At 43.0% G+C, this 16,306-nt stretch overlaps 1 protein-coding gene across 2 annotated transcripts in view; it reads left to right on the top strand.

Annotated features, from left to right (window-relative positions):
* AP2B1 (adaptor related protein complex 2 subunit beta 1) overlaps positions 1-16,306 on the top strand; it is a 158,728-nt gene that overhangs the window by 126,812 nt on the left and 15,610 nt on the right. For both annotated transcript variants that reach the window (XM_082246175.1, XM_082246176.1), the window contains 2 exons: positions 1,276-1,360; positions 10,471-10,557. In XM_082246175.1, coding sequence (XP_082102301.1) covers positions 1,276-1,360; positions 10,471-10,557 — 172 coding nt within the window. The remainder of the gene's footprint in view (positions 1-1,275; positions 1,361-10,470; positions 10,558-16,306) is intronic.

A 16,306-nucleotide genomic window follows, 5' to 3' on the forward strand; every position in this document is an offset into this window, starting at 1 on the left:
TCTTTATGGAGAGATCCAGGGTCTATTGACCCCATATCTCTCCTCTGACCTCCAAAGCATCTGATAAAACTGACATTGGTTTAATCAGATGCTTTACTAGCCTGTAACGGCTTGTTACCAAACTGAAACTGACAAAATTCTTGTTGTTTCCAGTTTCTTATGTCACAGAGGGGGAAGAACAACATAAGTTGCTCTCACTCCATGCAGTACATCCAATTTGACTGGTTGCATCAATACCAGACTCCCCAGTGGGACAGAAGAGCCCGGTAAAGGGGGCAGGAGGGGGGGGGTTGAACTCCTTCTGCCTCCTGTAAAAGTTTTTGGGGCTGCTGTATAGCTGCTTGGATCATTTTTACCATGTAGGGAATTGCCAACTCTACAAAAATAAAAAAGAATATGGACCATGGCTGCAGCTACCGTTGGCTCCTGCTACTGCCAGTCAAATCCTGTGAGGAGGCAGCAGAGGAACCGATGGACGCACACAGCCCGGCTTAAAAGCAAGCCTGCAGAGAAGTGGCATCCTTTGGTGGCACACAGAAAAGAGGGGATACCATTAAGAGGAGGTTCGGGGCAGCTCTGTGCATTGCACAGAGCAGGTAGATATACCATGTTTTATTATTATGTTTATTTTCTTTTTTTTTTTAAATAGACTTTACAACCACTTTAATATACATTAGTCAGCAGAAAAAGGAGATTGCATGGTAAAATGTCATATATCTTTTCATATGCTTGTGACTGACATGGGGTAAACTCATATCACCCTTGTATATTCTCTAATATGACAGCAGCATTTCCCCTACATCTACAGATATTTTAGCTCCCGGGTGTGTCCTTCCACTAGACTCACCACAGTAGATTGCATACATGGTTATCTGTATGTGCATGGAGTTGTCCTAATTTATAGTGACAGGTGTTATAACCCCTTCATGGGATTGCATGACAAGAATGTCTCACAGCACAGTGCTGCAGACTCTAAATTCATGTGATGAGAATATTCATGGGGACATTTATCTGAAGAAAGCAGAAAATTAATTCTTTGTGTTTGTTTTTGGAAATATGCTTAAAATCCATTTATTTCAGAGATTCGGTGTACACATGTCACTCCTGTTGATGTAGCAGAGAAAATGATTTAGAAAGAGCCCAGTGATGCGCTGCAGGGCTGAAGGGTTAATGGATATTGTGAACCCTTTAAATCATCTTTTGGATCTCTGTTGACAGGGGTCTTAGTACTAGTTGTAAATCTAACATGTTAATTTTTGGTTTTATGCCTGATAGGTGGCTGTGAAAAACAATATTGATGTTTTCTACTTCAGCTGTCTCATCCCTTTACATGTGTTGTTTGTGGAAGATGGGAAAATGGGTAAGTAACAATTTTTTATGCTTCCAGGAAATGTGGGAATTTTAACATTAGAAATGGGGAGTTTATTATTGGATATTTCAGACACTTCTGGTATAGGTGTGGGTGTTTAACCACTTCAATACAGGGCCCTTTCACCCCCCTCCTGCCCAGGCCAATTTTCAGCTTTCAGCACCGTCACAATTCGTATGACAATTGCGCGGTCATGCTACCCTGTACCCATATGAAATCTTTTATAATTTCTTTCACACAAATAGAGCTTTCTTTTTGTGGTATTTAATCACCCCTGAGTTTTTCTTATTTTTTTAGAAGTACATTTTGAAAATAAGTAATTTTCCTCCTTCACTGATGTGCGCTGATTAGGCATCACTGATGGGCACTGATGAGGTGGCACTGATGAGGTACTAATATGCCGCACTGATAGGCGGCACTGATGGGCACTGATGGGCACTTACTGGCAGCACTGATGGGCAATGATTGTGGGCACTAATGGGCACTGTGTTTTTTTTTTTTACTTTACTGTAATCAGGGCACTGATGATCCAGTGGGGTACTCCCGGGGTGGACCTGTTGGCCTCTCCTCTCAACAGGAATTTGCAGAGATTTCTGGCACAGTCTCAGAACCCTCTGGCGGACACCACAGATGAGCTGGTGGCCCCGTGGGGTCAGTTTTGTCTGATTTTACGCCTTTCCCCCTCTCAAGCTTCTGCCAAGACTTCTACACAGGATCGAGGCATAAGAGATTTTGATCAGCTTAGTGGCTCCAGACTGGCCTCTCCGGTCTTGGTACGTCGATCTGGTACGGCTGGTTACCAATGTTCCATGGAGACTTCTCTTAGGGAAGATCTGCTTTCCTAAGGGCCAATCTTCCTTCCTGCTTTAAAGTCGCTGGCTTTAACGGCTTGGCTTTTGAAAGCCAGGTGCTGAAAGATAAAGGTTTCTCTGATTCAGTGATTCCTACGCTGTTAAAAGCTAGACAATCTACCTCTAGGAAGATCTGCCATCGTACATGGAAGTTGTATGTTGCATGGGGTGAGTCTCTTGGGGTTCATCCTCGCTCCTTTTCAGTGGCTCGGATCTTGACCTTCCTCCAACAGGAGGTTGAGCAGCGCCTGGCCTTGAGTACTATCAAGGGCCAGGGTCTTCTTTTTAATGACCATTGGCCATACTTTGCTTGGTGCGTACTTTTATCTAGGGAGTTTGACACTTGGCTCCTCCAGTGCCATCTCCATTGCCACCTTGGGACCTCAATTTGATGCTTTCAGTCCTCCAGAAACCTTCTTGCTTATGTTATCCCAGAAGGTGGCCTTTTTGGTGGTAATCGCTTCTGCGCGCAGGGTGTCGGAGCTGGCAGCATTGTCTTGTCGTTCACCTTACTTAGTGCTTCACAGAGATAAGGTGGTTCTTCACCCCTGTCTGTCGTTCCTTCCAAAGGTTGTCTCGGATTTTCATTTGAATGAATATATTGTTTTTGCCTTCCCTGTGTCCCAGGCCAAAACATCCTAAGGAAATTGCCTTGCATTCCTTGGATGTGGTTCGGGCAATTAGAGTGTACCTGGCAGCTACGGAGTCTTTTAGGAAGTCAGACTCGCGGACGGACCTCGGAAGGGGTTGCCTGCTTTTGCTGCGACCATTTCTAGATGGATCAGACAGACAGTGTTTCCAGCCTATTCAATTAAGGGTCAGGTTCCTCCTTTCCCTGTTATGGTGCACTCTACTAGGGCGCTTAGTGCCTCCTGGGCCTTTCCGTCATCAGGCGTCAGTGATGCAGGTTTGCGAGGAGGCTACCTGGTCCTCTGTGCACACCTTTACAAAATTTTATAAAACGGATGTGTTGGCATCTGTGGATGCTTCCTTTGGCCGCATGGTTTTGCAGGCTGCTATTTAGAGGACCTGGTCCTCTTTGAGGGTGTATTGTTTTTTTTCAGGTGAGCGCCAGTTCTTGGTTGAGCTCCATGTTACCTGGTTGGCTATGGTTTAGCCTTGGGGAATTTTTTCTACTGTTCCCACCCATCATGTTTAACACTGCTTTGGGACGCCCCAATGGTTATTGTAATATTGGCAATCATAATAGTACTGCTAATGGCAATTTAAATTATTTAAAGAGGAGCTACTGTCTCCTGCACAAAATTGTAATGAAATCACCATTGTGATTGTTATTACTTGCAGCATTTAGTTAGGTTATGCCTATAACTGTCCAAATAGACTTTACTTGCCAAATCAGTGATTTCTCAAGTCCTCCCTGAATCCAGGCAGCGACCATCAAAAACATGGGCATCTAAGGCCTGCTTCTATGTATTTCCGGGATTCCTTGCAGCTCCGCTCCCCTGGTCTCACGCCTGCACAGTAATGACACTGCCCAGCGCATATAGAAGCTTAGGCTGCAAGAAGATACCTGGGATCAATGACACGGATATCCAGAACAGCCTTCATACCTCATATCAATCTTGATTTATGCATTTTGAGACCTGAGCCCCGATTTTTGCTCCTTCAGACTTTAGATCAACCCCAGACCCTGTACTTTCAGACCCCAGATCACCCCCAATCCCTGTACCTTCAGACCAGTCCCAGTTCCTGTACCTTCAGACCAGTCCCAGTTCCTGCACCTTCAGACCAGTCCCAGTTCCTGCACCTTCAGACCTCCTATCAGTCTTAGTGCATGCATCTTCAGCCCTCAGATCAGATCAGCCCCAGTTCCTGCAACTTCGGCCCTCTAATCAGATCCAGTTCCTGCACTTTCAGACCTCATCCCCAAACCTTGTACTACTTTTGGCTTGCGATGGGTTTTTTCGCAAAGTACACATACATCCTCTGCTGCCAGCGGGCTTTCTAATGATGCCAGGGAGGTGAGTGGGTCATGCTTTGTAACTGACAGCCTAATAAACTGTTAGTGACAGAAAATGCAAGTGCTAAGGAGGTTCCGAGGGCTGCCAAAATCTGTATTATGTACCTCTTTGTGACAGCAGTTATTTGCTGACTCCCCTGTGTATTAGTTTATCTAAACTACCTTCAAAAAGTTTCATTTAAATGTATTTGTCTTCTACGATTTGAATAAGTAATAGCCATTGATCTTTATTTTTCAAGAAATATAATCATCGGTTAATGCATCGGACTCTAATTCCAAGTTTAAATTGCCAAGCATGAATGCTGCTTGAACCTTTTAGATTGTTTACCTGGGGTAAACATACCACTAGTAGACAGATCCTGAGACATGAATGTCACTGAATAAATGTGTTGAATGTGATTTTTTTCATTTAATGCTAATGGTGCTTTAACATTGATAAAATCATTCAATAAAATAGGCAATCAGTGCAATACTCATTGCAACCAATCAGGATCCATCCTATTTGTTATGCTTAGTGTTTTGTGCCATGCATGTTTTTCGGAATAGCCACATAAAGTCATCTTTATGTAAAAGGCCAACTTTTTCCAAGAAGGACATGCTGTTAAACAAAGACAGGCCCATGCCATCACCATGGCCGCCTTCATTCACATTATATTGATGCAGTGTGGTGCTGACATCCCTACAGCAGTGTCGCTCTTTGCATCATTCGAGGACTGCCCACCACTGAGAGTGGACTGGAGAGGACCCATCACATCATATGACCGACCTAAAGACTTCTGAAAAAGGTAAGTATTAGAAAGGTTAAGTCAAACATACTGCTGTGGACAGGGCCGCTGATAAAGGCAGTACAGCTGGTCCTATTGTACTGGGCCCAGGCCCCATCCGCTACAGAGAGGGGCCCAGGGCAGCTTTATCATTTCTGCCTAAGTGAATAAATGGATTTTACTAGACCACACCTCCGCTCCTACCTGCTGACCAGAGCTTAACCTCTTGCCGACTGCCCCACATACATTAACTGCGGGGTGGCGGCGACTCTGCGCAGAATCACCTACGACCCGCGCCTACTGTGATTGGACACACCAAGAGCCAATCGATGGGTCCGGCAGACTTGTCCGCTGGCACCTGGCCATCGTTCAGGAGAGAAGCAGAGCAGCGGTCTGCCTATGTAAGTAAGGCAGAGCGCCATTCTGTCAGAAGGTAAGGTAGTGATCCTGTGCTTCTGCTAAGCAGGAACACGGATCTCTGCCTTCCCATAGTACAAGCACCTCCACCACAGTAAGTAAACACTGGTTAGGCACACAGTTAACCCTATGATCGCCCCTGATGTTTAACCCCTTCCATGCCAGTGTCCGTACAGTGACAGTCATATTTTTTAGCACTGACCACTGTATTGGTATCAGTGTCTGATGTGTCTGCAGCAATATTGCAGTCTTGCTATAAGTCGCTGATCGCCACCATTACTAGTAAAATATATATATATATATATATATATATATATTCCATAAACCTATCCCATCGTTTGTAGACGCGATAACTTTTGCGTTAACCAATCAATATACGCTTATTGGGATTTTTTTTTCCAAAATAATGTAGCAGAATACATATAGGCCTAAATTGATGAAGAAATTTCATTTTTTATTGGGTGTGTTTTTTAGCAAAAAGTAAAAAATATTTTTTTTTTTTTTTTTGTTTTTTTTTAATTCATAAGTCTTTTTCCGTTTAGAGCGCAAAAAAATAAAAAAACAATTCACAACGGAACAGGAATAAAAAAAAGTGCGATATTAACACCACCCTTTTGGTGGCAGTAACCATTGCATTACCAGAAAAAGTGTCAATTAGTGTCCGATTTGTCTGCAGCAATATTGCAGTCCCGCTATAAGTCGCTGATTGCCACCATTACTAGTAAAAACAAAAAGAAATAAAAATTCCATAAATATATCCCTTAGTTTGTAGACGCTATAACTTTTCTACAAAGCAATCCATATACACTTATTGGGGGGGTGGGGGTTGCCAATAGTAGGTAGCAGAATAAATATTAGCCTAAATTGATGAAGAAATTAGATTTTTTACATTTTTTAATGGATGTGTTTTATGGCAGAAAAAAAATATAGTTTTTTTGGGGGGTTTTTTCCAATTTTTTTTTTAAAGTGCAAAATATAACCAAAAGTGATCAAATATCACCAAAAGAACACTCTAATTGTGAGAAAAAAAGGACATATTTGGGTACAGCGTTGAACGACCGCACAATTGTCATTTAAAGTAACGCAGAGCCGTATCGCAAAAATAGCCTGGTCATGAAGGGGGGTAAATCTTCCAGAGCTGAAGTGGTTAAATTGCATTTCCTTGGGCCCCACCAGGTCAAGAGGGCCCAGGAGTTTGCAGCAGAAGAGGGACTTTTTTTTTCATTTTTGGGGTGTAGGCAAATAAAGTCAGTGCCGCTGTTCCACTGCAAACCAGGAGAGGGTGTAGGCGATGTCCATTATTTCTAAAAGCGGCTCTGGCTGTGGATACCTCCCATGGGGAGAAGGAACTGAGACCAGAGTTTGTCTTCAAGTTAAAGTGATTGTAAACCCTTAGATATACACAGTGAAGTGACTGGTCTCAGGTGATGCACAGAGATGAAACAAATCCTCCTAAATACGTTTTGCCTGTCCTGTCTATCTGCAGACCTCTACAACCATTCAGAGTTCTGAATTTACAAAGCTTGTTTAAGAGTTCAGAAAAAAGGGGGCAGAGAGCTGAAATTACACTCTGCTCGATGAGAAAAGCTCTGAAAGCTGATTGGAAGAATGGGGCAAACCCCCTTAACACAGCACTCAGGAACAGAGCTGAGGCTGTCAATCTATTGGAACTTCCTCCCCTGTCACTATTTTTATTTGGTGTCAGGAAAACATTTTAGAAGTGACTCTTGCTGATAGTGGCTAAACAGCAGACAAAAGTGACACTAAAAGCTCTTAGTTGAGACAAGTACTCAGTATATAGAGGTATATGCTTAGTTCGTATTTCATGTCTGAGGTTTACAACCACTTTAAAGTTTTTGGCATTTTTCAGAGGGGAGGGAGGAACGGGTATCTGTTTTTGACAGGTACCCTTCCCCACTTCCAGGAGACAGCGCCGCAGCGCCGTCCCTCGGAAGTTTGGCACCCTTCTCCCGCCGCTGAGCCAATCCAAATGTGCACCGCGATTCACGCATTCGCAGTAGGGACCCGCCCGTGAAGCCTCAAGGCTTCACAGGTGGGTTCGCCTACCGGCAATGGTGGCGGCAGCACCCGACAGCCGATGGAAACTTCGGCTGCGGTCCCGACATCGCTGAATTCCAGGACAGGTAAGTGTCCTAATAATAAAAGTCAGCAGCTACAGTATGTGTAGCTACTAACTTTTAATTTTTGGAGGGGGAGGATGGAACACCGCTTTAAATCAAAATGTGTCTGTAACCAAAACATTTGGACAGCGTAGGAAAGAGTTTGTATTGCTGTCTGTGTTTCCCCTTTTGGAGATGAATCCTCTGTATTTGTTCCATTGTCACTGCAACAGAAGTGAATGTGAAGAGGAGGCAAGGAAAAATCCTCCAAATGGGGGACAATAATTAACAGTTACACTCTAGAGAGATTCCTTATAATTCTTGTTCTATCTCTTGGAGAGGAAATTAGGAGAATACTTCCTAATGGAGCAGAGGGGAGAAAAAAGATGGGTTTTAACCTTTTTTCAACATATTCAAAACTAAAAAATGAGCAAACAATCTTTAGATATACCACAGCCAATGTAAAACTTGCAAAATAATGACAGTATTCAAGTTTAAGACCCCAATGTACGATAAGCTTGGGTCCCTCAAAACATGGGGATAGCCAAATCTAATCTGAAAACAGTAAATGCATATTTGTGAATTCAACATACATATACAAAACACAGTCAATGTACAACCATCATGACCATTTGATGCATACCTCAACAAGAACTCACTAACAGTCTTTCCTTAGAATGTAACATATTCAAAAATGCCTATGTATGAGCCCCTTTTTACAAAGATGAGATATTTACTGGGGCTGTTCCCACTTTAACTGATGAAGGTAAATTTAGGCTTATAAAGTAATGCCTCGTACACACGCAACGATTGTTGGCCGTGAATTTTCGGCCAACGTCCGATCAGCCGATTTTCGGCTTGTTAGTATGATGCTTCCGACAACCGACTCCGACTTTTCGGCCGAACAAAATCTGGTGTGCATGCTATAAAATTTTTGTTGGCCGTTAACACAATGGCCGATTTTCCGTCAGTCAGTACAGATTTCGGCAGACAAAAATCAGATGAGCAAGACTGGGCATGCTCAGAGAAGAAAAAACACACGGAAAGTAAACCAGCACATGACATCACTTCTGAAGTTGGTTGTTGTTGGCCGACAAAATTCGTGTGCAGTCTAGAGCACATTTCAACCAACACGACAGCACTGGACAAAAGTCGACCGATCGGTCGGCCGATAATCGTTGCGTGTGTACGAGGCATTAGAAAAAAAAAACAGATATCAAGAGATATACCATGCAGAATCAACTGCGTAGAAGGATAGAAGCTTTGCAAAAATTTCATTCAAAACCTGATAGCATGTTGAAAGATTACAGAACCATTTTGTTTGATTAAAAAAAACAACAGGATATTGTTTTAAAATGAGAGGCCGCTGGATACAATAAGTAGAACCAATTAACACTACCTGCTTCTTGGCAATTGAAGACAGCTATTCTATTTGTACTGTTAAAAATGTCTGTTATGAAATGTATGTGCTCACCTTCAACACTTTATTACCCTGACAGACAACACAGTTTATACAACACACTGCATATCTATCCCCTCTCATTTTTTAGAAAATGTAATCAGTATAAAAAAAAAAAAGTTTCTGATAAGTCCTTAATTTAAAAAAAATAAATAAAATTGTCCCCTGATGTAAATCTATGGTCAATCAATCACATCGCCCAGCAATGTAGGTCCACATCGGGGATGAGACATTGGTTATTAGGACACTGTCCGATGCCAGCTACTAACCACCAACACAAAAAGCAGGCAAAAATGCAGAAACGCATGGACATGCATTTCTAGTACGATATAATTGAAGTCTATGAGGCACTTAATCCTGCTGCATCCCACCAAATGTACCTTCCCCAAAGTCGCTTCACAATTGCACTGCATTGATTTGAATGGGCACCACTAAAATTAGTGATTTCCATTGTCCTACGATTCTGTGCGACCCTTGCAGCTGAGATTGCACTAGTGTGAACCAAGCCCTAATGATATCTTATTTGTTAAATTGAACATAATTAGAGGGTGGGGCATTTGTTCTAAGACACTAGATAAGCATTAAAACATTCGAGATATACTCCATATAAACCATTTTCCACACAATTTTTGCTTAGGATGCTTGTCTCTTGCTGCAGTTTCTTTTAGTTTTACAGCTCCCTGTGTATGTTTGCAAGGCAGGCAAGCATGGGGGTGCATATAACAGGGGTTGGTGTCAGTAACGGGTTAGATTATCAAGACTGCCTGTAGGAATGTAAAAGAAACAAAAAAACGTAATCTCCACCAATTGATGATGCGGGCATCATCTTTACAGGTGTCAGGACACACTTTTTTTAGTTCTCTTCTAAATCGCCCTAGAGCTGAATCCCAGGATTCTCTGTTGTTCAAATACTGACTCCATTTCAGAAGTCAGCAGTTCTGCTTATTGAACCATATTATTGGCTCTTTAGTGTGATGGGTATTTTCAGTGGCCAGTAGTGAGACATGTTGGGGCCAAAGTACAGACTTGTGTAAAGGCCTAATTTGCATAATAAGCTCCCTGGGTTTGGGGCTTCTGGCACAGATCAAGATAATGAAATCTATGTGCATGCACTTGTAGCTGCCAATATACAGTATAATACCTGATGGCAGCTTGCTTCTTCAGGTTTCCTATAGATTTTTTTTTTCATTTTGTAAATTTTTTTTTTGTTGAAGGATGGGGGTATGTTGTAAAAAAAACAGCCACGTAAAGATTTGCCTCTTATCTGTAGGGTAATCCACTGGAGGCTCAAAAGGTTATCCAACCAATTCAATATCTTTTTTATGTTATTCATCAACTAAGCACAAAGTCATTCAAGTGCCTTTTCTAGTTTATTCTGTAACCCAACCCACCTAGGAGGTGCGTGTACCACCTTGTAATTGCATATGGCTGTTCTAATGTTATGTTCTTTAACATGTGGACAGATCTTTCCCACCCCAAACTAAGCTTTTCCTGTTGTACTTTACCTAGAACGTCAAGTTTTCCTGGCCACCTGGAAAGACATACCTAATGAAAATGAGCTACAGTTCCAGATCAAGGATTGCCACCTGAATGCAGGTTAGTTACAATGTTTCTCACTTGAATCCGTTCACATGAGGTGAATAAAATGTATTTGCACTTTGTGGTCAACATCTGTTGCTGGTATTGGTAGACTGAAAATGAACATTTACATAAAGCTGGAGAATTTCAAAGTGTGTTGTAAAATAATATTGCCCAAGGAGCTGCTGGAGGGAACAAGGGATGCGTTGGTTTCAAACCTCTGGTGTGCCTTTGCAGCACAGAGTGCACTTGTGTATCAGCCTGCTGCTGAACTATGTATATCTAAAGTATGTGCTTTATCTATACTAAGCCTAAAAATGCTTAAGTCAATGGGCATATACCTCTCTCAGTGCACATGCTGCAATCGGCACTGTACTAATAGGACCACATGTTCTATATGCAAGTGCCAATTTGGCGCTTGTTCAACATCCTATTTTCCAGAGCATTATGTTGCATATTCTGTTTGCTTGCTTTTGGAGTACAGTTGTGACATGACTGTTTTCACAAAGCACAAAATAGAGCCTGTCAATAAATGCTTAATAGAAGGTTTAAGATTGAACCAGGGAAATTACATTTCAAACGTACACATTTGAGCTCTTGATTTGAAATGTGTAACAGAAGGCGGAACATTGAGACAGAAAGAGACAGACTTTGCTTCCACTATATAGCAATGTTAAAGCCGATTTGTAGTCTAACATCACAATGTTTGAAATACTAATTTGATATCTGTCTAACCTTCCAAAGGATTTGTAATTCTGTTCACTCAGTCTTATTCGTTACTTCTGCTAAGTCCTGTATTTTATGGGATCTCCACTGCAGTTGAGCAATACAGTGTGGCCTAAGGTTCACCCCAGCCTATGATTGGACAGTGGCAGGGGAGCCTTATACTGGTAAGGTCATTCCTCTGCTTGAGAGTGCTGATGGGTAATTACAGGAGGAAAAGTATAAAAACAGATTCATGTACTTTTGCTAGCTGTAATTGTTTTTATATTTGCAAGGACTTCAGTAGTGTTAAAGAGTATAACTGCAACCAACACTGTTAAAACCTCTGTCAGATTTTTATTCTCTAAGCTTCCATTGGTTCCAGTTTAGTGCTTCCACATCACAGGGGTATTGGTCTGTTTAAACACACTTAGAAATACTGGAAGCATAACAGAAAGCAGACAAGTAACCCAAGGAGGTGTAGCAGTGCTTCTTTATATTGTGATTGCAAAAGAATATTAGGAACGCAAAATAAAGGAGAGCACCTTTTTTATTACCCCTAATGTTTTATCATAGGATAGCACTTGCATTTGTTTCTCTTTCAATTCCTGAACGACAGCACTCTGCTTTAGATCATCACCTACTCAGTATAGTGCCACCTTCAGAAGTAGGACACTAGGTAAAACCCAAACCCCACACTGTGGAAAAAGCTCAGTTATTAGCCTAATGTCTAGGAGTTAGAACTTAGACATTTTCACCTGGAAATCTGAGTTCCTTTGGTTTTAAAGTTACTGGCAGGGGTGACAGGCCAGATAATATAGATCCTGGTAGTCTCCCCGCTGATGTCCTGCTGTTAGACGCATCAGATTTTGAGCAACTTTTTGCAGAAGAGTTTTAAGTAGTTGGGTATCTCTTTTGTCCGCCCTGCTCCCTCTGCTTCTGTCTTGGCGGGGGATATGCACTTCTAATGGTGAGTGTGGAGGCTTTAGGTGTCTCCTCAGTGGAGTCACTGTTGGGCTAAGGGGTCAGTGTGCTTTTGGGACATCTTCCTCTTTCAGATGCCACTGTATGGCCACAGCTGAATGCTCAGTTTAGGGCAATATGCCCTGTGTAGTTGTCTACGTGGTCCCAAGTAGAAGGTGCGGGAGTCATTGCCAGCTGATACAAACACTCTGTGCTGGGTGGTAGTTGGGGCCGTGGGATCCGCAGCTGCCATCTATAAGGGAGCGTTCCCCTGTTTCTGCTGAAAGTAGGAAGGACTGTTAATGGAAGTTCCAAGGCCAAGGTAAATTGATCTGGTCAGCAGTGGTGTCCCTGTATCATGGGCACTTTCTGCCATCTATCAACATCAAGGATGCTTTCCTCCATGCATTCATGTATTGGGGGCACCAGCAGCACTTCACTATACAATAGGGGAGGAGCATTATCAGTTTACGGCTTAGCCAGTGCTCTTCAGATGTTCACCAAAACATTGGCACCGGTGTTAGGCAACTTTGAATTTAAGAGTGATACCGATTGTTGTGTACCTGGATGATGTTCGATTTGGTGCAGAGTCCTATTTGCAACTGGAGTTTATCCTGTCTATCACCATTCATATTCTGGAGGAGTTCAGATTCATCTTGATTCTTAAGAAGTCCTTGCTGGTTCTGTCACCTGATCTGGGATACCAACTAGGCAAAGGTGTTCCTCCCATCGAAAAAACTGTAAACTACTACTTTATGTTCACCTACTGCATGCTTGTAGGCAGTTGTCTTTTCGCCACTGCATGCGAGTTTTGAATCTCATAATAGCCTTTCAAGACATACCCTTATTTGCAACACCACTAGGAAGTTGCAGTTGTCGCTGTAGAACCTAACGTTTCTGTTTCTGGACAAGGAGATCAAGCTACGTTTTCGGAAGTTGTTTCTAATTTGCTTGTAAACTTGTGTAGCTGGAGAGAGTACTGGGTTTGTGCTCCACTCAAGGTTCTTGTAGGTTGGAAGTATCTCTGCCACCCCCTCCCCATCAATTTGCTGAAATTGCAAGTGATTAGAATGGGCTCTGATTCCCTGGACACATCTACTGAGGAGTTACCCTATGCAGGTGCAGTCAGTCGATGCCACAAGAGTGGCATACCTAACTCCAAGGATAGGAGAGGGGTACCATAAACATGGCGACTGCAGCACCGGAACTATTTTGTCTCCTGAGTTGGGCAGAGAGTTGTGTGCCTGCTATGTTGGTCAAAAAAGTCTGGATCAGAGATGGTGGACCCGTCATTCTGAGGTTGTTCAACAAATCTGCCTGCGACCGAAAACACCAGATGTCAATCTTCTAAAGCCCTGCCCCAATCGAATGATGGACAGGTTTATAGCGAGATTAAAGGACTCCTGGCTAGACACAGAGTACGCATTGGTGGCTTTGTGGGATGGTTTGACTCTGATATATTCTAACTCACTGATAAAACCTTTGCTACAGCTACTACATGGGATAGAGGGGGATTTTAGTGATTCTGATAGCTCTGGATTGGTCCAACAGGTCATGGTACCTGAATCTCGTTCCTCTGGTAGTAGATGCTCCTCATCTTCTAGAACGTCAAAGGAAGACCAGTTGTCTTAAGGACCTGTTTTCAGCTGTTAAATGCCAAGTGCTGAGAGAGACAGGGATTATAAGGTACAGTTATTCACACCACACTTAAAGCTGAACTCCAGGAATTCTAAAAAACCTCCCTTGCAGTAAGGCTGCTTCCCCTCTGCACGGGTTAACTGCTTGCTTATTTCGAGGTGACTTGATTACGCATTTTTACTTGCCTGATTCTCTGCTCCAGAAGGCAACTCCTAGCTGCTATACCATTCTCTGTAGCCTCTTCTCTTCCTTATTGTTCAGCGGTCTAAGATCCTCTGAGGTCATCAGGATCAATGCAGGAACCAAAGCCCTGCAATAGATGTGAGGACAATGAGGAACAGTCCCACGTCAAAGCTTAGGGGAATGGAATCTGCTGGGGGAGTGGAGAATCTGGTAAGTAAAACTGCTTTTTGAACCCCTAAGCCAGTTTTTCTCCATGTCCTCCTTATTGACCAAATAATCCTTTGTTAGGATCCCAGCGTCTGGATCGCATGGTGCCCAAAGAACCCCAAAGGCAATGCAGGGTGCCACGGCACCCTCATTGACAAAGGCTGCCCTAGATCACATGTAATAAAACACAAGGCCCGGGGGCCGAATCCAGCTCGCCAGACAATTTCATGTTGCCCTCGCACCCCCTGGCAGCTGCAGCAACCCCATTTTCTCCACCCCCACCTTATGTCAGCAGCAGAGAGGATGACCGAACTCCTCCGTTAGATCCTGCATCTCTCTGTGCAGCCACAGCACCCCCTTGTCTCCTCCCTGATCTCAGCAGGCTGCTGCAGTTGGCTCCAGCTCTCCTCTGGTCCTCCTCCAGACCCTTCACTTTCTGCCTCCAAGCTCCGCCCCCCTGCTTCCCTTTTCAGCAGCAGCACAAGGTAAGGGGGGGTGCACTGTGATGTAAGGGTGGGTGAGAACTCTTGACATCTGCATCATATATATTATAAGAATAATACAGTTATATGCCAGTGGAAAAGGAGGGTCACACACTGCTGGTATCATCCACAAAAAACTTTATTGGAGACTGCCCAGACAGAACGCCATGGCAGATACAACCAGCCTTTGAGGGCAACCATAGAACTAATACGGCCGCAGTGAAATTGAGTTAGACAGCCGTACTGCAAGGAAGGGTTTTTAGGTTTCCTGGAGTTGGGCTTTAAGGCTTGCAAGGCCACATCTTGTAAGATTTATTATCAATCTGCAGAAGATTTATTTTGTGTAGTTTTAGCCCCTAGGGCAGTATGTCCTCTTGCCCATCACCTGTTTTTTTTTCGGTTTTTTTTTTTTTTTTTTTTACAACCTAGGATGGAGCAGTTGTTTTTATCACTGCTATGTCATGTACCTGAGCTTGTTCCACAGTGTGGAGGGGTGCCCTGGACTGGATTTTGTTTTAATTTAGTTCCTAGCCTCCTATCTATGTAGGTGGCACTTTACCCAGTAGGTGATGATCTAAAGCAGAGCTGTGTCCTCTGATAAAGCGATAAAGCCAGAAAAAAAAGGAATTTTATAGTGGGTACAAATAATCCTATTTTATCCTGATCATTATTTATTTACATCAAATAACTGAAAATTGCAGGGATAAAATAGTAAATGGGGGGGGGGGGGGGGAATCATTGGCCCAAAAAGCAAGATTCTGCTTTTATTTCTTCACACGCGTAGAGAGTGTTAATTGTTTATTTTGAAAATCTGCAAAATAACAATTTGCATTAGAATGCATAGCAACAGGATGAGGAAATCTGAATTCATCTCATAGACATCCCCACCCTCCTGAACTTGTTAACAGCTTGTTATGCAAGTAATGTACGCGCAAATGTCATGATGCTTGCATAGGACACGGTTATAGAAAATCAGCAGTTTCCTTTTTTCTGCAGAACTGTTTGAATAATCTTCATATGGACGACACATGTATAGAAGTGCACAATTATTCTAGATCAGTGGTCTCCAAACTGCAGCCCTTTGCTTGCCTTTATCTGGCCCTTGAGGCATTATTCCTGCCACTGACACCACCAATGGGGCATATTCCTCCCCCTAGTACCAAAGATTAGGCAATGTTTACTCCAACTCGCCACAGTCAGGCTCCCATAAAGTCTGTAGGGCAGTAAACTGGCCCTTTAGAAAGTTTGGAGACCCCTGTTCTAGATTAAATACAGCACAGCTTCATCCTATTAGTGTCCATTCACACTGTACAAGTCACGAACCGTCGCGTCCCATAGTGTAGTACAGGACCGGTTCTAATAGGAGCGACACAAGTCGCTCTGACTTAGAAAAAGGGTCCTGTACTACTTTGGGGCGACCTGGAGCGACTTGTATAGACATTCATTTTATGAAGTCCTTGCAAGTTGGCCTAAGTCGGAGCGACGTAGTGTGAACCGAGCCTTACTGGGCAGCTTTTGCCAGTCAAAAAATGATCATGTTTACCAATAATCGCTTTCCTGTGTTATGTAATTTGTATCTGATATCAAGAAAG

Source organism: Pelophylax lessonae (assembly GCF_965119305.1).
Source record: "Pelophylax lessonae genome assembly, chromosome: 2".
NCBI lineage: Eukaryota > Metazoa > Chordata > Amphibia > Anura > Ranidae > Pelophylax > Pelophylax lessonae.